This window comes from Arachis stenosperma, chromosome 3, assembly GCF_014773155.1.
Source record: "Arachis stenosperma cultivar V10309 chromosome 3, arast.V10309.gnm1.PFL2, whole genome shotgun sequence".
Taxonomy (NCBI): domain Eukaryota; kingdom Viridiplantae; phylum Streptophyta; class Magnoliopsida; order Fabales; family Fabaceae; genus Arachis; species Arachis stenosperma.
Window position 1 is genome coordinate 96,755,394 of NC_080379.1, and position 23,243 is coordinate 96,778,636.

Here is a 23,243-nt window from a genome sequence, read left to right on the forward strand (position 1 = left end):
AGTATATAAAGCATACCCAGTAAAACTTACAAGTAAACCAGATATAGAGATAGCAACTAGGGTTGCTATTTCCATTTTTCTCAAATTTCAAGACCACAATGAATCTATAGGATAAAATCCTATATTTACAGTGAAATTGTATACAAAGTCAACAGATCTCAATGAATAAAAAATAGGATTTATGGCTACACAAACCGTTGAGAGTAGTTCTAGATCTGGTCCAAGACGAACTACTGTAGGGGCTTTATTGAAACCGTTGAATTCAGAATATGGTAAAGTAGCTCCGGGGTGGGGAACTACTCCTTTAATGGGTGTTGCAATGGCTTTATTTGCTATATTTCTATCTATTATTTTAGAAATTTATAATTCATCCATTTTACTGGACGGAATTTCTATGAATTAGATTCATAAGAACCGACTAACTATCTTTTTTATTTATATAGTTTTTTAAATAAAAGGGGTAAATTTACCCATTTTGGTTTTTTATTTCTAGGCCAGTTCATTTTGAATTTGGTAGTTTGACCGTGGAATTTCGTTCTTTCTTTATTTCCGGAATATGAGTGTGTGACTTGTTCTAATTGATCTTATTGCAAATACAGAACAAAAATAAAGGATCTGTCATCTTGATAGAGATGGTTTTACCCCGTCAGATATTATTTTCTAGTATCTGGAGCACGGAATATATAAAATAGATCTTAAAAAGTATTAGAACTATGATTCATACTTAATATTTCGACCTCGCAACCGGACTTTAATAAATTTTTATTAGAAGATACGTAAGTTAGAATAAATAAAAAAATTTTGATTCTTTCAAATAAAATTGCCACTGTTTGTCTTTTTTTTATCAAAGCAAAAAAATGTCTTTTGATTTCTTTTTTCATTCTATCCTATCTATTTCTTGAATAAGTGATAATCCAGCAGTTCTTACTCAGGGAATTTTTGGACATTAAAGGTTTTTTTGAATCATTGTGGTTCTGGTATGAATCTGAGGTTTTGTTTAATTGTTCATAGGGTCTTAACAAGAGAATTCTTATCAATACTAATAATAAAGAAGACGGCACTAAAAAAGTCGCATTCTACAAAAAAATCAAAGAAAAAATGAAGTAAATAGAATATTCAAGAGGCCTGTAAAGATCAAGATAAAGACGAGTGCGCCGACTTGAGATTTTGGCATTATAACCCTGCACAGATCAATTTAATGATTTATATATTTTTCTTATCTTCAAATAAGATTTGGAATAATAGGATTAAATTAAGAAGTTTAAAATCATATCAAGGAATAGATCGCTTTTTCGAGAAATACGAGACATCTAAGTCATACAGGTAAAGCGATCTATTCCTTGATAAGAAAAAGAAAAAACGTGAATGGTGATTGGATTGATGATAAAATAGAATCCTGGTTCTCGAACAGTGATTCGATTGATGCTAAAGAAAGAGAATTCTTGGTTCAGTTCTCTACCTTAACGACAGAAAAAAGGATTGATCAAATTCTATTGAGTCTGACTCATAGTGATCCTTTATCAAAGAATAACTCTGGTTATCAAATGATTGAACAACCGGGAGCAATTTACTTACGATACTTAGTTGACATTCATAAAAAGTATCTAATGAATTATGAGTTCAGTACATCCTGTTTAGCAGAAAGACGGATATTCCTTGCTCATTATCAGACAATCACTTATTCACAAACCCCCTGTGGGGCTAATAGTTTTCATTTCCCATCTCATGGGAAACCCTTTTCGCTTCGCTTAGCCCCACCCCCCCAGGGGTATTTTAGTGATAGGTTCTATAGGAACTGGACGATCCTATTTGGTCAAATACCTAGCGACAAACTCCTATGTTTCTTTCATTACAGTATTTCTGAACAAGTTCCTGGATAACAAGCCTAAGAGTTTTCTTTTTGATGATAGTGACGATATTGATGATAGTGACGATATCGACCGTGACCTTGATACGGAGCTGGAGCTTCTAACTATGATGAATGCGCTAACTATGGATATGATGCCGGAAATAGACCGATTTTATATCACCCTTCAATTCGAATTAGCAAAAGCAATGTCTCCTTGCATAATATGGATTCCAAACATTCATGATCTGGATGTAAATGAGTCGAATTACTTATCCCTCGGTCTATTAGTGAACTATCTCTCCAGGGATTGTGAAAGATGTTCCACTAGAAATATTCTTGTTATTGCTTCGACTCATATTCCCCAAAAAGTGGATCCCGCTCTAATAGCTCCGAATAAATTAAATACATGCATTAAGATACGAAGGCTTCTTATTCCACAACAACGAAAGCACTTTTTCACTCTTTCATATACTAGGGGATTTCACTTGGAAAAGAGAATGTTCCATACTAATGGACTCGGGTGCATAACCATAACTATGGGTTCCAATGTACGAGATCTTGTAGCACTTACCAATGAGGCCCTATCGATTAGTATTATACAAAAGAAATCCATTATAGACACTAATATAATTAGATCTGCTCTTCATAGACAAACTTGGGATTTGCGATCCCAGGTAAGATCGGTTCAGGATCATGGGATCCTTTTCTATCAGATAGGAAGGGCTATTTCAAAAAATGTACTTCTAAGTAATTGCTCCATAGATCCTATATCTATCTATATGAAGAAGAAATCTTGTAACGAGGGGATTCTTATTTGTACAAATGGTACTTCAAACTTGGAACGAGCATGAAGGAATTAACGATACTTCTTTATCTTTTGAGTTGTTCTGCCGGATCGGTCGCTCAAGACCTTTGGTCTCTACCCGGACCTGATGAAAAAAATGGGATCACTTCTTATGGACTCGTTAAGAATGATTCTGATCTAGTTCATGGCCTATTAGAAGTAGAAGGCGCTCTGGTGGGATCCTCACGGACAGAAAAAGGTTGTAGTCAGTTTGATAATGATCGAGTGACATTGCTTCTTCGGTCCGAACCAAGGAATCCCTTAAATATGATTCAAAAAGGATATTGTTTTATCGTTGATCAGAGATTTCTCTATGAAAAATATGAATCGGAGTTTGAAGAAGGGGAAGGAGTCCTCGACCCGCAACAGATGGAGGAGGATTTATTCAATCACATAGTTTGGGCTCCTAGAATATGGCGCCCTTGGGGCTTTCTATTTAATTGTATCGAAAGGCCCAATGAATTGGGATTTCCCTATTGGGCCAGGTCATTTCGGGGCAAGCGGATCATTTATGAGGAAGAGGATGAGCTTCAAGAGAATGATTCGGAGTTCTTGCAGGGTGGAACCATGCAGTACCAGACACGAGATAGATCTTCCAAAGAACAAGGCTTTTTTCAAATAAGCCAATTCATTTGGGACCCTTGTCTTGAAATTTATTCTATGTTTTCTATTTTTATCTTTTGTTTTACATTACACACGTCGTTTTTTAGGGGACCTACACCCATTATGTGGCATAGGGGTTACATCCCGTATAAAATTTAAGAGTATGCCACTTCTACGAATAGCTCTTAATGCCGCATCTCTTCCGAGACCGGGACCCTTTATCATGACTTCTGCTCGTTGCATGCCTTGATTCGCTACTGTTCGAATAACATTTCCTGCTGCAGTTTGGGCGGCAAATGGTGTTCCCCTTCGCGTACCTTTGAATCCACAAGTACCTGCGGAGGACCACGAAATTACCCGACCCCGTACATCGGTAACAGTGACAATGGTATTGTTGAAACTAGCTTGAACATGAATAACGCCCTTTGGTATTTTACGAGCATGTTTACGTGAACCAATACGTCCATTTTTACGCGAACCAATTTTGGGTATAGGTTTTGCCATATCTTATTATCTTTTTATTATTTCATAATTATTATCTCATAACCTAAAAGGAAGTCTGAGATGTATGGATATATTCATTTCATGTCAAAAAAATAGATGTTTTACTATATTTCTTTTTTTTTAATTAGAAACTAGAATTAATATTCTCAAAATTGGCATTCTATTTGTGTTAATATACAACTAACAAAAGATTTACTACTTAGTCTATTTAGTACTTAGTCTATTTAGTAAACAATATTGGACATACAATATTTAGTAAACAATTTCTACTTAGTCTATTTAGTACTTAGTCTATTTAGTAAACAATTTCTACTTAGTCTATTTAGTACTTAGTCTATTTATAAAGTAGAACATTTTTATCAGTCTCTTTTTTTAATTTAATGAATAATGATATCTTCTTTATATTGCTATTTTCGATTATTCCAATAATAAAATTTCGAAACATTAAAAAAAAAGTAAGTGGACCTAACCCATTGAATCAGAACTATATCTACTATTCTGATATTCAAATTCGATAAGAACATAAATCCAGTAGCCCAAACAAGATGTCCAAATAAGAACATCCATGCCCAGACGGATAAACTATTCATACCAAAGGGGTTATATCCATTGATAAGTTGTGAAGAGTTTAACCATAGATAATCTCTTAACCATCCCATCAAATAGGTAGAAGATTCATTTATGGAACATTCTCTTTTCCAAGTGAAATCCCCTAGTATATGAAAGAGTGAAAAAGTGCTTTCGTTGTTGTGGAATAAGAAGCCTTCGTATCTTAATGCATGTATTTAATTTATTCGGAGCTATTAGAGCGGGATCCACTTTTTGGGGAATATGAGTCGAAGCAATAACAAGAATATTTCTAGTGGAACATCTTTCACAATCCCTGGAGAGATAGTTCACTAATAGACCGAGGGATAAGTAATTCGACTCATTCACATCCAGATCATGAATGTTTGGAATCCATATTATGCAAGGAGACATTGCTTTTGCTAATTCGAATTGAAGGGTGATATAAAATCGGTCTATTTCCGGCATCATATCCATAGTTAGCGCATTCATCATAGTTAGAAGCTCCAGCTCCGTATCAAGGTCACGGTCGATATCGTCACTATCATCAATATCGTCACTATCATCAAAAAGAAAACTCTTAGGCTTGTTATCCAGGAACTTGTTCAGAAATACTGTAATGAAAGGAAGCAAGAGTAATAATACTGTGTATAATGCTACAGCAGCGGGGATAGTAAAAAAAATCATACGAAAAGAAAAGGGGGGATACGAAATAACTATAGCGGATGCATCGGATGGACGTGAAGTGATTGATATTATACCTCCAGGACCGGAACTTCTTGTTTCGGAGGGTGAATCTATCAAACTTGATCAACCATTAACGAGTAATCCTAATGTGGGTGGATTTGGTCAGGGGGATGCAGAAATAGTACTTCAAGATCCGTTACGTGTCCAAGGTCTTTTGTTCTTCTTGGCATCGATTATTTTGGCACAAATCTTCTTGGTTCTTAAAAAGAAACAATTTGAGAAGGTGCAATTGTCCGAGATGAATTTCTAATTTACAGGTCCGCGAATTTATGAACATATTAAGCCTAAGCCGGTAAAAGAACTAAATTTTAGTCGATAAATTCTGTACTGTAATTCTATTTTGTATAATCAAAAATTTAAGAAAAAGGACCGAACCTTTGATTCTTTCGAGTCTTTTTCTACCGTATTTAGAGAATTCCTTGTACTGCAGTACTAGTCAGTCATACGCAATAATATATAAGTGTGGGAAAAGTGGATAAAATCCACCTAAATTAAGCACAAAATGTACCACGAAGTAGTGATGCATCATTCAGCCCTTATCAACTATCTCTAATCTCGGTTCTTTCCAACACTAAGCTATTAACTCTCTCAAGATCATTATTATTCAATCCAATATTAAACCCTTCTAGTTTTATAGTCCCCAACAATTATTATTATCAACATTTAGTCTCAACAGTCTTAGTAAATCTTAACAGTCTCAACTGTCTTAGTTATTTTAATACTCTCAATTTTCTCAACCCGAAGCAAGTTGGGTGAACTACAACCCTTGTATCTACCCAGGGAGTTCCATTCTCGACCCAGAGCAAGTGGGACAAACCACTCCCTTGCATCTACCTAAGGTGCTCAAATATTATCCAATACTCAATTAGCATTATCCAACCTTTCAATTATTAACATTTCATCCAGGACAGCCCTCAGTGTCACCATCGCTAGCATAAGGGACCTCTCGGTTATGCAACCACAAACCAGACATTACAAGGAATACATAAGTAAGGAGAGCATATACAGTAATTAGATTAAATAGCATATAAGTACAATTAATCAAGAAGGCAAGTCAAATACAAGATGCACACCCAATCGATATACACAAATGCAAATGATGCATGCCTGTCCTACTGGCCATGAGATCATGTGTCGGTTATGTTGCCAGACCCGACTTAGGTAAGCAGAACTCACCAACTGTCCTTAACCGTAGGTTTCACAAGCAAGCAGGATTCACTAACCATCCTCGCCTAGAACACACAAGCGGAATTAACCACCGTCCTTACCTATCACATTAGACCACGAGTAAGTGGGATTAACCAACCATCTTTATTGGGTACCTTGAACAAGCAGGATTAACTAGTCGTCTTTGTCTAGATCAGATAACATTCAATACGCAAGCAGGATTAACCATTATCCTTATCTAGAAATCGACGAACAAGCAGGATTAACCAGTGTTCTTGTCCTGGTATAATTCAACTCAGTGCGCAAGCGGGATTCACCACCATCTTTACCACATTAATTAATCATACTTATTGTCTTCTAATCAATTTTACAAGTTATTGTATTAAAAAATCTCCATTTTTATCACTTCATTAATTTATTTATCTCGTGAGTAGGACAATGCCACCGTCCTCACCACTCTGGTCACTCATACTACATTTCATCATTATCGTTTACTTAAATCAGTTCCGTAAATTATTCTGTTCTCAACCCCAACTCCTTACTAAGAATTCAGTTTTATTTTCTCGTTAGCGGGATAACACCACCGTCCTCACAACTATGCTGCAACCACGGAACAAGCAGGACGAGACCTCCATCCTTACCTGGTGTAGGAGCCAAAGCAAATTAACTCAAAACGCAAGCGAGATAACACCCGAACATTGCCACAAACAAATATTCAATCAATACTTGAGCAGGATATCACCCAGACCTTTGCAAATCAGTCAATTAGGCCCTCACCGGTCTTGTCCATCATTTCTTAAGACAATTTTGTATTCAATCAGTTTATTAATCATAAGCTCTCATCATCCCATCATTATCTTCAATACTCCAATCCACAATCCTATTCAACTTCATCGAATTTATTTTCACACTCATGCTTATTCTCAAGCCTAAAAGAAGTTATCAGAACTTAAACAGGGGTTATAGAGGTGAAAAAGCAGACTGGATAGGAAATAAAAGTTGAAAATAACATTTCTTGAAAAATAGGGAATTGTGCATATATATGCCTCGTGCGTACGCATGAACCCCCTTTCTATGCGTACGCGTGAAACGCGCACGAAAAAAATCTAATTAGAAAATGCAAGTTGTGCGTACGCATGACCTTGCTTTTTCGCATACGCATAGCATGCACACAAAATTTGCACAAAACTCTTTCATTTCTGTAACACCCCTCATACGTACGCATGGGTCATGCGTACACATAGGTCATGCATACACATAGGTCATGTGTACGGATGACCTCAATTTTCTGCAACATTCAGATTTTAGTTTAAAGTACCAAATTTTAAACTCTCGTGACTTCCTCCACAAAATTCCTTTTCCCTCATCCTTATATGGTTTTAAAGATCTTTCACCTAGCTTTAATTTTAAGACTAATTTCACTTGATTTTGAACTTCAACCGCCAAGTTTTGGCCCGTCAAAGTTGGACAAAAGTACTAACTTACCTAAAATCTGGATAAGTACAAATTCACAAATCCTCAATCCAATTTGGTTCAAAACTATTCCAATACCGTCTCTAAACATTCCAAGTACTTAATTATCAATTCCTAACCATTCAATACCTAAAAAATAATTTCCAATCAAGCAAGCATCCTCAATACATTCCTCAACACTTTCTCAGTAATCAATTATCCAACTCACTCTCATTAATTTAATTTCAATCACATATGAACATAACTCAACGACAATCTCAACTCACAAATCATATCAACCACACAACAATCACATCACTAATTGCTCCAATCATAAATTCATACACTTACCTCTAGTTACCATATAGGGGACTTTTCTCACCCTATCCGGCCTTCGGTCCAAATTTCTATATCAATTGGTATTATAGGCAATCATACCACACCAAATCAATTAATGCATATCTAGTTTCAGTCATTCGATAATAAAGCACTCGTCAACACCCAATTTACATATACAACTATAACCTAGGTTTTCACATAGTCTTACATCATGCCTAGTCGAAACTAAAACCCGTACCTTAATAACGACGGTTTCCAACTCTTCAATTTTCTCACTGAATTGGAATCAAGCTCCAACCAAAGCCTCCAAGCTCGATCAATCCTCCTCCAATCACAAGCTTCACAGCAATCCACACCAAAAATCAATTCCAAACAGGTCAAGCTAATCAACACAATCTCATCACAATAATAACTCAACATTCCTGCTAGGGCTTGACTTAAAAATATGGATAACGAAAGGTTTGAGCTTCCTTACTTTAACCCACTCGATTTTGAGGTGGAACCCACTTAGAATTCATGTTAGAGCACTCCTAAAGAACCAAAAATGCAAAATTGAAGGAAATGGAGAGTTGTGCAAAGAGTTCAAGATTTCTTGTAAAATTTGAGAAAATTAAATTACGTAAATTAATTAATTAGAACTGCATTAATTGGGATTAAGACATTCAAAATGGGTAAAAATATTAAAATTTACAATTGAGAAATTAAAGATAAAATTTGATTTAAGAAAATTAAATTGAGTGCGAAAATATAACTACTTTGGGGAATAATGTGTACCGGCATTAAAATAATTGTACTGGCTTAAAGTTGGTCGGTACTTGCCAGTGAGAAAGTTAATTATGAGCCAAATATTTTAAGGATATAATTTGGAACAGCAAAAATCAATAGTATACTTATTTAAACGATAATCTTAAAGGTTTTTTGGCGCAAAATTGGGCCAACGGACTAAAACGAGTCAACCGGGCCTAAGTGGGCCCAAGTCCACATATATAACACTCCAAACTTAATCGATTTTAGCACATTTGCATTGAGAGAGTGAGAGACACACGAATAGAGAAGAGAAGGGAAGAACGAAAACCTAGAGCACCATTCACCTTCTTCTTGTTTAGCTCATAACTTTTGATTCGGAGCTTCAATTGACGAGCTGTTTATGTGCTACGCGTTCATCTTGAAATTCTCTTCGATTCTATTTGATCAAAGTAGTAGGAAAATTCAAATTTTGTGCCCAGTTCTTTCTTCTCTTCATTTTCACCAATATGGTTTTGAGTATTGAGAGATTTTTTAATTTTGATGATTTAAGGGTGCTCTAGTATGAGGTATTGCCAGGTTTCATCCATATGAGCAGTGAATAAAGGTGAAAAACTCTTATCCTCTTTGGATTTTTTGATTTCATGAAGATTAGGTATTGGGAATTGTGATTATGTATGAATTCGTGAAAAATTAGATTGATTAGCTTGGTTGGAACTTGCTTGGCATGGTTTGGTATGGATTTGAATTATGGAATCAAGTCGTGAGGCTTTGGCGAATGTCGGGTTTGCTGAAGGAAATTCAAGCTAAAGAAAAATCGCTGTCTTTGAGGTACGGGTTTTAGTTTCAGGTAGGTATTTTGTAAGATTATGTGAATGCCTAGGTAAATTGTCCTAGGCTAGGATTAAATGAAATTTGGTTGTGTTGAGTTGAACTAGTTGTGATTTTGTGAATTGAGTGGGTATTGATTTTGTATGAATGTATATTGTATGAGTTATATTGATTATGATGTGAATTAATGAAAAAATTAGGCCGGAGGGCAAGATAGGGTAAGTTATCTCCTATATGGTAAGTCAAGGTAAGTGATGAATTGCCATGATTAACTTGATGATTGGGATGATGAGTATTTGGTTGTGTGATTTGGTGAATTGTGATAATGAAGTTGAAAATGTGATATGTTGAGTGATTAAGTGTTAGACTGATTAATGGATTTTGAATAGAATTGTTAGGTGATTAATGGTTAGAGGGGTAGAGAATGAATAAACATATGTTGAGATTGTTTAAGAATGAATTTGATATGGTATGGTTTGAATTAGATAGAGATTTTGGTGAAATAAAGTAAGGGTTTAAAATCGGTAAAAGTTGGCTCTCGAACCTTCAAAATTTTGTGAAACTTGTTTTTAATGAAATTTCGGTCTAAGTAGTTTATATCATTCGAAGAACGGATGGAAGATAATTTTTAACAAAAAAGTTATGTGAGTTTGAAATTTTGAGTTAAAATTTAAAGTTCTGTGATTATGCAACAAAAACAAAAATTTCTAGTATGTGTGCCCACACACACAATAGTGCCTATGCACAGAACAGGGTGGGTGTAAAGGCTCGTGCGTATGCACAAGGGGCATGTGTACGCATTGTAAGACATAAAACTTTTGAAAAGGTTTATTATAAACTAATTTCAAATTCAATTATTTATTTCTAGTTTTAATTTCAGGAATTACTTTATTAAAGATAATTAAAGCTAGTTTTGATTATTTGGTTTTGAAATAAATTAAGATTCTTATTCTATTTTATAATTATTAAGTTATTTTCTATATTTAAACTATAACGTTAGTGGTTATGAAATAACAAGAATTTTACATGGTTTAATTTAAATAGTTGTATTTTTATACTTCAATACTTTAAGTTTTAGAAATAAAGTAAATTAATCTTACTATCTTATACTTTCAATTAAAGTATTTGATTTTAAATTAAATAGTATTTTAGAACAACAAATAATATTTTAAAGTAATTTTTAAGGATTTTAATTAGAGTTCAAATTAATACCTTATGCCCCAATTTTATTAATTTGTTACTCTACCCTCTAATTTTACCAATTTACCTACATTAGCCACAAAATCTCTAATTCCACTTTTCCCCAAAATTAAACCCTAACCCTAATTTTTCCACACACACTCTTCCTCATTCAACACACACAACATACTTAGCAGCAACAACTGCAATAAGAAAGAAAAAGAAGAGAAAGGGAAGAAAGGAGAAGGGAGGCCGCAGGAAGAAGAAAGGAAGGGGGAAGGGAGAAGGAGATCCGAGAAGAGAGCCGCTACGCGTCTTGCCACTGCCGGTCCTACCGGTCCGCCGAACCCGCCACGCCTCGCCGCCAGCTACGCCTCGCCGCTGCCCAGCTTGCCATCGCGCCAGCCACCCACGCCAGAGGAGGAGAGAGAGAGAGATTGTACAGAGAGAGAGACGCAAAGAGGGGGAAGGATTTGCACCACCACCGCGTTACCATTGCCGAGCCGCATCGTCACTGCCATTGTTGTCTCATGCTCCATCGCCGCTGCTAGAGGTCCACCATCAATCTGATTTGAGGGAGAAGAAACGTGAACAGAAGAGTAAACGGGCAGCCACCGCTGCTGTTGTTGAACCCCTGGAGCTTCACACTGCCTCTGCCGTCTGAAACCTCGCTGCCGTCACTGTCACCGGGTTTTGCTCGTGACTATCACTTGGGGTTATTGTCAGAGCTACTGCCTGGTCAATTCAGAGTCGCAGCTGCTTTGTTTTGTTATTTCAATAAGTAATTATGTTTTGAAAACTCTCGCGTTAGTATTCTGTTATGTTTGGTTAATAAATCTGAGTTTTGGTAACGTGGGGTCGAGTCCTGATTATTATATATTGCAATTAGAGTCGTTTTGGTGCCTGAGAAAGTGGTTTGGAGCTGATGTTGCGGCTGCCGCAATTGCGGGCCGATGGAAAGCGAGTTGTGATGCGTTTTAAAGTTTTTGAGTTTCGACAATCGAGGTAGGGGCTTTTTTCTAAAAAATCAATTTTATAATTTAGAATTGTTATAAATAGATATTGATATGAGAAATACGTTTTAGTGGTTGTACAAGTCTTATTGTTGTCTGGCTATTTTGGATGAATATGATTATATGTTTGATTGTATTATTGTTTGGTTTTGATAAATGAATTGTTTCTTTAAATTTTTGAAATGAGTTTGATCAATTGATAATGATTTGATTTTGAAATGGTTTCCTTGACATATGAAAATGAGATGAATGGTTGGATTTAGCTTTCTTTTGAACTGATTTTTGGTTTTGGACCATTGAAAAGGATTGTGGAGTGGTTTGGTTGGGACCCAAAAAGGGTGACAAAGTCCAAGTTTTAGGAGATGTGCTGCAGAAATTTCTATAAAAATCTTAGACTTTATTTGAAATGTTATTTAGAAAGGTTTGGATTTGAGAAATTATATTATTTGACTTATTAAGAAAATAGTTATGTTTTCGAGTTTAATTTATTTAAGAAAAATATATGTATTGAGTTCGAATTATTTAGAAAAGAATTGCTTTACAATTTTAAATCACTGAAGAAAAGTATTATGTTCCAATATCGATTTTAAATATAAAAATGGCTTATGTTTTTAGTTATACTTAAAGATTTCGTTCAGATGAGCTTTTATTGATTTAAAGGAAATTGGATTTTGATTGAATAATCGCATTTGTGATGTTTTGGAAGAAGTTAGAGAATTCATTTTCAAGAGGGAACCTGAAAGTGGTTTTGATTTAAATGGATTGGTTTCATTTCAAGTGAATTGGTTTTGGATTGGGTTGGGACTTTTGACTTTATATGATTCGGTTTTATAATAAATTCGGTTTTTATTTAGTCAAACCAAAAAGCTATGATTTTAACAGTTTCAATAAATTTTTAAGAAATTGAGATATGTTGTACTCCCCCTAAAGTTTTGAGACTCTGCTGTGGAATTTCATTACCAAATCCTAATTTAAACTGAATGATTTTGATGACTGTTGTAAGAGATTTACAAATGATATGATGTTGAAGTTGTTTGGAGTTTTGGAGAATATTACCAAGGAAACGGGATTTTGGTTTTAAAGGAAATTGATTTGAGAAATTGGAAACTGATGATGGGTTTTGGAACTTGGAAAAGGACGATGGACTTATTGAAAGTGTGCCAGACACTATATCCTTAGAACGATAGTGTGCAGGGTACTATATCCCTGTGTAAGATTTTGATGGATAATCTTTTCTGTCGCAAGAGTGTGCCAGGCGCTATATCCTCGGACGTAGTAGAAAAGTGACATCCCAAAGGATGTATCGGGTTGGCATTTATAGACCAACAAGTCATATCACAAGCCAATAGAATAGACATTCATCATATGCATCTATGTGACATTGTTTGGGCGTGCAACTTGTAATTGGTTTGCCTATGTGAATAACTATGTTTAACTGCTAATTGCTATACTTGATGTAACTGCTTTTGTTGTGTTTGAACCTCTCTACTTGTGTTTGTAACTGATATTTGTTGGATTGTGGTGAATTGGATGCTAATTGAGTTGTTTGGGCCTGAGGCCGTGATTGATTGATTTTGTGATGGGCTGGAGGCTGTGATTGGTTTGAGTTCCTGGTTTAGGAAAGTATGAAAAATCAAACTGGTTCAGTATAGACTTAATGAACCTATATTTGGAACAGCTTGGTCATTCATACTGTCTAGAAAACTTTTACTATTTGATATAAAAGATTTTGGATTTTGAAGAATAAATAGGTTACTCTTTTAAAAGGGATTTCAGATTTTTCAATGTAAACCCTTGGTTCTTGAAACGATACATAAGGCGAACAACAATCACTGTACTCTAAAAATAGATTTATTTTATATATCTTATTATAATAATTCTGTAACCCTATAGTGAGAACCCTTTCGAGGACGATGTTCTCACTCCCCTACAGGTGTTTTCTTTTTAGGATACGGACGAAGAAGTCTCGAAGAGTTTATTCTTGTTTTTGTTTTTATGATGTATTTTTATTGTATTGTTTTAGATATTATGTTTTCCCTCGCCTTTATCTTTATACTTTTTGTAAGAGGGATAGGATTTGTATTATGTAATACTTGTAAGTCAATATTATATAAATATATGTACACATTCCTGCTAAGTGTTGTATATGGTTTGTGAGTATGTAATTAAGTGTTCAACTAAAAGTCTTTTGAAAAGTTATACAGTTTAAGTTTTAGCTAGACTTCTATCTTAGTATTGAATATATTTAGAGTCGTCATAATATCCGAGATATCAGAGTAACGCAGCCGGAAGCATGACATTCTGATAGTGAGGGTGTTACACGCATACCTAGGATTTTTACAAGTTGTGCATACACACAGGGGACATGTGTATGCACAAGCTGAGAAACCTCTCGGGTGCGTGCGTACACACAGTATAATGCGTACACATAAGTCCTATTTTCACACTCAAGCTCTGTGTTTAACTATTTGGCTTTTCCGGCAAGCTTGTAAACTTCTGTAACCCCTAATTGAGATTCGATAAGTTGTTTTTAGTCCTAAGGATGAGTGGAAACACATGAGTTGGATGAAACATGAGATTTTGGATAAGTTTGTGACTAGAGCCGATGAATATTGATAAACGCTTGTGAGTAATGAACCTACTAAGCAATAGATTGAGATAAGACATGGTTAATGAGACTTATGATGATTGAGTTTGGCAGACTAGCTGAGATGGCAATGTTTGGGTGATATCCCGCTTATGGATGGATTGATTATGTGTTTGTGGCAGGGTCTGGGTGTTATTCCACTTGCGTAATGAATTCAATTTGAGCGAAATCGAATTAAATTTGGTTATTCCAAAATGAACAATTGGTTAAACCAGATGACATGGTTGCAGAAATCTTGGTTTGTCCCACCCGCAATGAGGATGGTGGTATTATCCTGCTAACAGGTCAATGGAAGAGACAAATTGATAAGAGACTAGGGTTTATGAGCTTACACTTAATAAGTAATTAGGAATTGGAACTAGCGAGTTTAATAATTTGTACAATTGCTAAAAGACACTAATGTCGATTGATTGTGGTCTAAATGGTTGGAATAGCAAGGACGGTGGTGTCATCCCGTTTGCTCAATGCGTTAGTGGCTATCTGGGGATGGTAATTTTATCCCGTCCGTTGTGAGGATGGTAGTCTTATTCTGCTCTCCAGACAAAGGAATGGATAAACTAAACGAGAATACGGCTAATAAACTTAATAATTTTTAAAATCTGATTAAAAACTTTGCCATGAACTGATGTTTACTTGTGGCAAGGATGGTGGTTAAATCCCGCTTGTTCGAGGTACTCGGTAAGGACGGTTGGTGTTTTCCCGCTTACTCGTGGTTTTTTGAGATTGGCAAGGACGGTAGTAAATCCCGATTGCGTATTCCTGACGAGGACAATTGTTGTTATCCCACTTGCTTGTGGAACCTACGGGTAAGGACGGCTGGTAAAATCTCGCTTACCCGAGTCAGGCCTGGCAACATAACCGACGCATGTGCTCATGGCCAGTAGGGCAGACATGCATCATTTGCATTTGTATGTATTATTTTGGTATGTATCTTGTACTTGGTGTTCCTTCTTGATTATATATATATATATACATGCTACTTTATCTAAATGTTTTATTTGTATCTCTATCTGTGTATTCCTTGTATTGTTTTTCCTGTGATTGCATAACTGAGAGATCCCTCATGCTGGTTGTAGTGATGCTGAGGGTTTGTTCTTGTTTTGAGGTAATGATTGGAGTTATGACACTAAAATACTGAGTTGGAACCATTGTGATTAAAAGAGAACATGAATGACTAGAATTGAGACGAATTGGAAACCTAAGAACATGTATTAGTTGAGACTTTGTTTTTGATTACCCTCTTTGGTTTAGAAGGACACTAGGCTTGAACATTAGGATGATTGGAGTATAAGATTGCCTAGTGAGTTCGAGTCGTTTTACTTTATCTCTATTTGGAACTGTTACCTTTACTGAGAATTTTAAAGGATGATGTTCTCACCCGTTTAGGGATTTATTTATATTACACATGCAGGACACAAAGCACCTCGTTGAGCATGCTGGATTTCTTTAGAAAGCAAAGATTTAGTTTTGGGAGTTTATATTCTGTAATTAGTTTATGTATATTCTCCACTTTTGTATTTTTATTTGTATATCCCTCTTAGAAGTTGATTATGGAGAAACAGAATTTACGTTTTTGTCTCAGTTTCTATTAACTTTTGGGCTGTACGTATATATATTTCTTGTCGGCCATACTTTGCGGGTCGAGTCTAGAGCTTGATTATGTATCTCTCTTGTATATATCTTCTATTTCTACACATCAATGTTTTATTTCATTAACGCCCTGTGTGTGATGTCGACTTACCTAAATTTGAAGTTTCTTTTCTTTCAACGCTCCTAGATAAATTATCCTTTAAAATATATGTACGTATTTTTCTTTTTAGACATCGTATCGCCTCACTACCTCTAATTTACGACTCAAGCGTAATACTTTTTATGACTAGGTGTTACAAATCTTACGATGTCTAAATAGAATTGAAGAGAATTCCGAGATGAATGTGTGGCTACAAGTGGCTCGTCAATCAAAACTCTAGATTGAAAGTTATGGTGGTTTGAAAAAGAGGATGAATAGTATTTTTGGTTGGGCATTCCTTCCCCTTTCTTCTCTTCTTGTCGGCCTCTCTCTATATGAAATAGGGGAATGGAGGCTCAAATGTGGCTTTGTTAAGTGTTATATGAGTGGGCTTGGACCCACTTGGGTCTGGTTCACTTGTTTTAGCCCATTGGCCCGATTTTGGGCCAAAACTTTTAAGGTTAACATTTTAATTCATATTCTAATTATCTTCACTTATCCAAATCATAAATTTTAATCTCTTAATCTTTTTGGCTCATAATTATTTTATTATTAAATTATTTATTATTTTTCAAGATTTTACAACAAGCTTGTTGTAACCATACTTGGTCTAAGCATGTAATATTACCCCAAATGTTATTTAAAAAATCCTTCACTTTTTTGCATTAATATACTGCAAGATGTGTCATTTACATTTATATATTAGAAGCTTCACTAGATAATATACACCATTATGCAAATATTTAAATATAATATTGTGAATATTTTTTAATATTTTACTATATTATTTTAGCCCCAGACGAATTTTTTTCTAGACCAGTCACTCATGACAGATATGTCTGGTGCACGAAATTGCAATTACACTTTTGCAATCCCGCACAACTAACCAGCAAGTGCACTGGGTCGTCCAAGTAATACCTTACGTGAGTAAGGGTCGATCCCACGGAGATTGTCGGCTTGAAGCAAGCTATGGTTATCTTGTAAATCTTAGTCAGGATATCAGAATTTATCAGGATTGATTGTGAAAAGCAAAAGAACATGAAATAAGTACTTGTTTTGCAGTGATGGAGAATAGGTTGAGGCTTTGGAGATGCTCTGTCTTCTGAATCTCTGCTTTCTTGCTGTCTTCTTCTTCAAACACGCAAGGCTCCTTCCATGGCAAGCTGTATGTAGGGTTTCACCGTTGTCAGTGGCTACCTCCCATCCTCTCAGTGGAAATGTTCAACGCACCCTGTCACGGCACGGCTATCCATCTGTCGGTTCTCAATCAGGCCGGAATAGAATCCAGTGATTCTTTTGCGTCTGTCACTAACGCCCCGCCTTCAGGAGTTTGAAGCTCGTCACAGTCATTCAATCATTGAATCCTACTCAGAATACCACAGACAAGGTTTAGACCTTCCGGATTCTCTTGAATGCCGCCATTAGTTCTGGCTTATACCACGAAGATTCCGGTTAAAAAATCCAAGAGATATCTACTCAATCTAAGGTAGAACGGAGGTGGTTGTCAGGCACGCGTTCATAGTTGAGAATGTGATGAGTGTCACGGATCATCACATTCATCCGAGTTAAGAACAAGTGATATCTTAGAACGGAAGCAAGCATGATTGAATAAGAAACAGTAGTAATTGCATTAATCCATCAAGACACAGTAGAGCTCCTCACCCCCAACCATGGGGTTTAGAGACTCATGCCGTGGAAGGTACACAAAGAAAGGTGTAAAGTGTCATGAGGTACAGATACAATGTCAAAAGATCCTATTAATAGTGAACCAGTAACCTAGGGTTTACAGAATTGAGTAAATGACAGAAAAATCCACTTCCGGGCCCACTTGGTGTGTGCTTGGGCTGAGCATTGAAGCATTTTCGTGTAGAGACTCTTTCTGGAGTTAAACGCCAGCTTTTATGCCAGTTTGGGCGTTTAACTCCAAGTTTTATGCCAGTTCCAGCGTTAAACGCTGGGAATTCTAAAGCTGATTTGCAACGCCGGTTTGGGCCATCAAATCTCGGGCAAAGTATGGACTATTATATATTGCTGGAAAGCCCAGGATGTCTACTTTCTAACGCCGTTGAGAGCGCGCCAATTGGGCTTCTGTAGCTCTAGAAAATCCACTTCGAGTGTAGGGATGTCAGAATCCAACAGCATCTGCAGTCCTTTTCAGCCTCTAAATCAGATTTTTGCTCAGATCCCTCAATTTCAGCCAGAAAATACCTGAAATCATAGAAAAACACACAAACTCATAGTAAAGTCCAAAAAAGTGAATTTTAACTAAAAACTAATAAAAATATAATAAAAACTAACCAAAATATACTAAAAACATACTAAAAACAATGCCAAAAAGCGTACAAATTATCCGCTCATCACAACACCAAACTTAAATTGTTGCTTGTCCCCAAGCAACTGAAAATCAAATAAGATAAAAAGAAGAGAATATGCAATGAATTCCAAAAACATCTATGAAGATCAGTATTAATTAGATGAGCGGGGCTTTTAGCTTTTTGCCTCTGAACAGTTTTGGCATCTCACTCTATCCTTTGAAATTCAGAATGATTGGCTTCTATAGGAACTCAGAATCCAGATAGTGTTATTGATTCTCCTAGTTAAGTATGATGATTCTTGAACACAGCTACTTTATGAGTCTTGGCCGTGGCCCAAAGCACTCTGTCTTCCAGTATTACCACCGGATACATACATGCCACAGACACATAATTGGGTGAACCTTTTCAGATTGTGACTCAGCTTTGCTAGAGTCCCCAATTAGAGGTGTCCAGGGTTCTTAAGCACACTCTTTTTGCCTTGGATCACAACTTTATTTCTTTCCTTTTTCTTCCCCCTTTTTTCGTTTTTTTTTTCTTTTTCTCTTTTTTTTTTCGCTTCCATTTTTTTTTTGTATTCACTGCTTTTTCTTGATTCAAGAATCATTTTTATGATTTTTCAGATCCTCAGTAACATGTCTCCTTTTTCATCATTCTTTCAAGAGCCAACCAATCATGAACAACAAATTCAAAAGACATATGCACTGTTTATGCATACATTCAGAAAACAAAAGTATTGCCACCACATCAAAATAATTAATCTGTTATAAAATTCAAAATTCATGCAATTCTTCTCTTTTTCAATTAAGAACATTTTTCATTTAAGAAAGGTGATGGATTCATAGGACATTCATAACTTTAAGGCACAGACAATCAGACACTAATGATCACAAGACACAAACATGGATAAACATTTTCTTGAAATTCGAAAAACAAGAAAATAAAGAACAAGGAAATTAAAGAACGGGTCCACCTTAGTGATGGCGGCTTGTTCTTCCTCTTGAAGATCTTATGGAGTGCTTGAGCTCCTCAATGTCTCTTCCTTGCCTTTGTTGCTCCTCTCTCATGATTATATGATCTTCTTTAATTTTATGGAGGAGGATGAAATGTTCTTGGTGCTCCACCCTTAGTTGTCCCATGTTGGAACTCAATTCTCCTAGGGAGGTGTTGATTTGCTCCCAATAGTTTTGTGGAGGAAAGTGCATCCCTTGAGATGAATCTCTCCATCTCCCATGGCTCTGAGGTGGAAGCTTTTGCCTTCCCTTTCCTCTTTCTAGAGGTTTCTCCGGCCTTAGGTGCCAAAAATGGTTATGGAGAAACAAAAAGCAACGCTTTTACCACACCAAACTTAGAAGGTTTGCTCGTCCTCGAGCAAAAGAAGAAAGAAGAGAGAGAGTGGTGGGGTAGGTGGGGATCCTGTGGGGACCACAGATCCTGAGGTGTCAAGGATAATTCATCCCTGCACCAAGTGGCGAGCAAAAATGCTCCTTCTGCCAATCCTGGCGTTAAACGCCGGGCTGGTGCCCATTTCTGGCGTTTAACGCCAGCTTGGTGCCCATTCCTGGCGTTTAACGCCAGTCTGGTGCCCCTTTCTGGCGTTAAACGCCCAGAATGGTGCCAGACTGGGCGTTAAACGCCCATTTGCTGCCCTTACTGGCGTTTAAATGCCAGCAAGGTTTTCCTCCAGGGTGTGCTATTTTTCTTTCTGTTTTTCATTCTGTTTCTGCTTTTTCAATTGAATTTGTGACTTCCCATGGTCATCAACCTATAGAAAACATAAAATAACAAAGGAAATTAATAAATATAACATTGGGTTGCCTCCCAACAAGCGCTTCTTTAATGTCAGTAGCTTGACAGTGGGCTCTCATGGAGCCTCACAGATGTTCAGAGAAATGTTGGAACCTATCCAACACCAAACTTAGAGTTTGGTTGTGACCTCCCAACACCAAACTTAGAGTTTGACTGTGGGGGCTCTATTTGACTCTGTTTTGAGAGAAGCTCTTCATGCTTCCTCTCCATGGTTACAGAAGGAGAACCTTGAGTCTTATAGTTTGCACTGTCTGCAAGCCACGGAGCTTCCTGAATAGCAAATAATTGCTCATCCGGAAAGGCTTCAGAGATCTCAGTAGGAGGGAGAGATGCTCCTGCTACTGGTTCTATCCGGGACAGGTGATCAGCTACTTGATTCTCTGTCCCTTTTCTGTCTCTTATTTCTATATCAAACTCCTGCAGAAGCAACACCCATCTTATGAGCCTGGGTTTTGAATCCTGCTTTGTGAGTAGATATTTAAGAGCAGCATGGTCAGTGTACACAATCACTTTTGATCCTACTAAATAAGATCTAAACTTGTCAAGGGCATAAACCACTGCAAGTAACTCCTTTTCCGTGGTTGTGTAGTTCTTCTGTGCATCATTTAGAATACGGCTGCCGTAATAAATGACGTGCAGAAGCTTACCATGCCTTTGTCCCAAAACTGCACCAATGGCATGGTTACTGGCATCACACATTAGTTCAAATGGTAATGTCCAGTTTGGTGCAGAGATGACTGGTGTTGTGACCAACTTAGCTTTCAGAGTCTCAAACGCCTACAGACACTCATTATCAAAGATAAATAGAGTGTCAGCAGCTAGCAGATTACTCAGAGGTTTGGCAATTTTTGAAAAATCCTTTATAAACCTTCTGTAGAATCCTGCATGCCCCAGAAAGCTTCTGATTGCCTTAACATTGGCAGGTGGTGGTAATTTTTCAATTACCTCCACCTTAGCTTGATCCACCTCTATTCCTTTGTTCAAAATTTTGTGCCCAAGGACAATTCCTTCAGTCACCATAAAGTGACATTTTTCCCAGTTTAAAACCAGGTTAGTCTCTTGGCACCTTTTCAGGACAAGTGCTAGGTGATTAAGACAGGAGCTGAATGAGTCTCCAAATACTGAAAAGTCATCCATGAAGACTTCCAGAAATTTCTCTACCATATCTGAGAAGATAGAGAGCATGCACCTCTGAAAGGTTGCAGGTGCATTGCACAGACCAAAAGGCATCCTTCTATAGGCAAATACTTCAGAAGGACATGTAAATGCTGTTTTCTCTTGGTCCTGAGGATCTACTGCAATTTGGTTGTAACCTGAGTAGCCATCCAAAAAGCAGTAGTATTCATGACCTGCTAGTCTCTCTAGCATCTGGTCTATGAATGGTAAAGGAAAATGATCCTTTCTGGTGACTGTATTGAGCCTTCTGTAGTCAATACACATGCGCCACCCTGTAACTGTTCTTGTAGGAACTAGTTCATTCTTTTCATTATGAACCACTGTCATGCCTCCCTTCTTAGGGACAACGTGGACAGGGCTCACCCAGGGGCTATCAGAAATAGGATAAATAATCCCAGCCTCTAGTAACTTAGTGACCTCTTTCTGCACCACCTCCTTCATGGCTGGATTTAGCCGCCTTTGTGGTTGAACCACTGGCTTAGCATCATCCTCCAATAGGATCTTGTGCATGCATCTTGCTGGGCTAATGCCCTTAAGATCACTTCTGGACCACCCAAGAGCTGTCTTGTGTGTCCTTAGCACTTGAATTAGTGCTTCTTCTTCCTGTGGGTTTAAAGCAGAGCTTATGATCACTGGAAAAGTGTCACCTTCTCCCAGAAATGCATATTTCAGGGATGGTGGTAGTGGCTTGAGCTCCGGTTTAGGAGGCTTATCTTCTTCTTGAGGAATTTTCAGAATTTCTTTTATTTCCTTTAGTTCCTCCAGATCAGGCTGAACATCTTTAAAGATGTCCTCTAGCTCTGATTCAAGACTTTCAGTCATATTGACCTCCTCCACCAAAGAGTCAATAATATCAGTGCTCATGCAGTCATTTGATGTGTCTGGATGCTGCATAGCTTTGACAACATTCAACTTGTACTCATCCTCATTGACTCTCAGGGTTATTTCCCCCTTTTGTACATCAATGAGAGTTCGTCCAGTTGCTAGGAAAGGTCTTCCTAGAATAAGAGTTGCACTCTTGTGCTCCTCCATTTCCAGCACTACAAAGTCAGTTGGAAAGGCAAATGACCCAACCTTGACAATCATGTCCTCAATTATGCCTGATGGATATTTAATGGAGCCATCAGCAAGTTGGAGGCATATCCGGGTTGGTTTGACTTCTTCAGTCAACCCAAGCTTTCTGATAGTGGATGCAGGTATTAGATTGATGCTTGCTCCAAGGTCACACAGGGCTGTCTTGGTGCAAGCACCTTCTAATGTGCATGGTATCATAAAGCTCCCTGTATCTTGAAGCTTTTCTGGTAAACTTTTCAGAATGACTGCACTGCATTCTTCAGTGAGAAACACTTTTTCAGTTTCTCTCCAATCCTTCTTATGACTTAAGATCTCTTTCATGAACTTAGCATAAGAAGGTATTTGCTCAAGTGCCTCTGCAAACGGAATCTTTATTTCAAGAGTCCTTAGATAGTTTGCAAAGCGGGCAAATTGCTTATCCTGTTCCGCTTGGCGGAGTTTCTGAGGATAAGGCATCTTGGCTTTATATTCTTCAACCTTAGTTGCTGCAGGTTTATTTCTTACAGAGGTGGTTGGAAAAGCCTTTTTAGAGGGGTTACTATCAGCACTTTCAGATGTCTGGTTCCCCTTTTGCGTTTGAACGCCAGACTTGGCTACCCATTGGGCGTTTAACGCCAACTTTTCTCCCTTTTCTGGCGTTTGAACGCCAGAACTGGG

General features: G+C 37.1%; 2 protein-coding genes across 2 annotated transcripts; one reads left to right on the forward strand and one right to left on the reverse strand.

Moving 5' to 3' along the window:
• Positions 1-181: 181 nt before the first annotated feature.
• LOC130966441 (protein Ycf2-like) lies at positions 182-2,700 on the forward strand. Its single transcript, XM_057891246.1, has 2 exons — positions 182-272; positions 1,856-2,700. Exons 1-2 carry the CDS (start codon positions 182-184, stop codon positions 2,698-2,700), a joined length of 936 nt encoding a protein of 311 aa, XP_057747229.1.
• Positions 2,701-3,337: 637 nt separating this feature from the next.
• Positions 3,338-3,887, reverse strand: LOC130969574 (30S ribosomal protein S11, chloroplastic). The gene has a single exon (XM_057895360.1). The coding sequence runs from the start codon at positions 3,798-3,800 to the stop codon at positions 3,384-3,386; it is 417 nt and encodes a 138-aa protein (XP_057751343.1). The 5' UTR covers positions 3,801-3,887; the 3' UTR covers positions 3,338-3,383.
• Positions 3,888-23,243: the final 19,356 nt, after the last annotated feature.

Bases quoted from the DNA above. Each gene is read 5' to 3' on its own strand.
- LOC130969574 (XM_057895360.1), bottom strand. From the start codon at position 3,800: ATGGCAAAACCTATACCCAAAATTGGTTCGCGTAAAAATGGACGTATT.
- LOC130966441 (XM_057891246.1), top strand. From the start codon at position 182: ATGGCTACACAAACCGTTGAGAGTAGTTCTAGATCTGGTCCAAGACGA. The intron at 273-1,855 runs GTAAAGTAGCTC...CTTTCATTACAG, and splicing joins ACCGTTGAATTCAGAATATG to TATTTCTGAACAAGTTCCTG.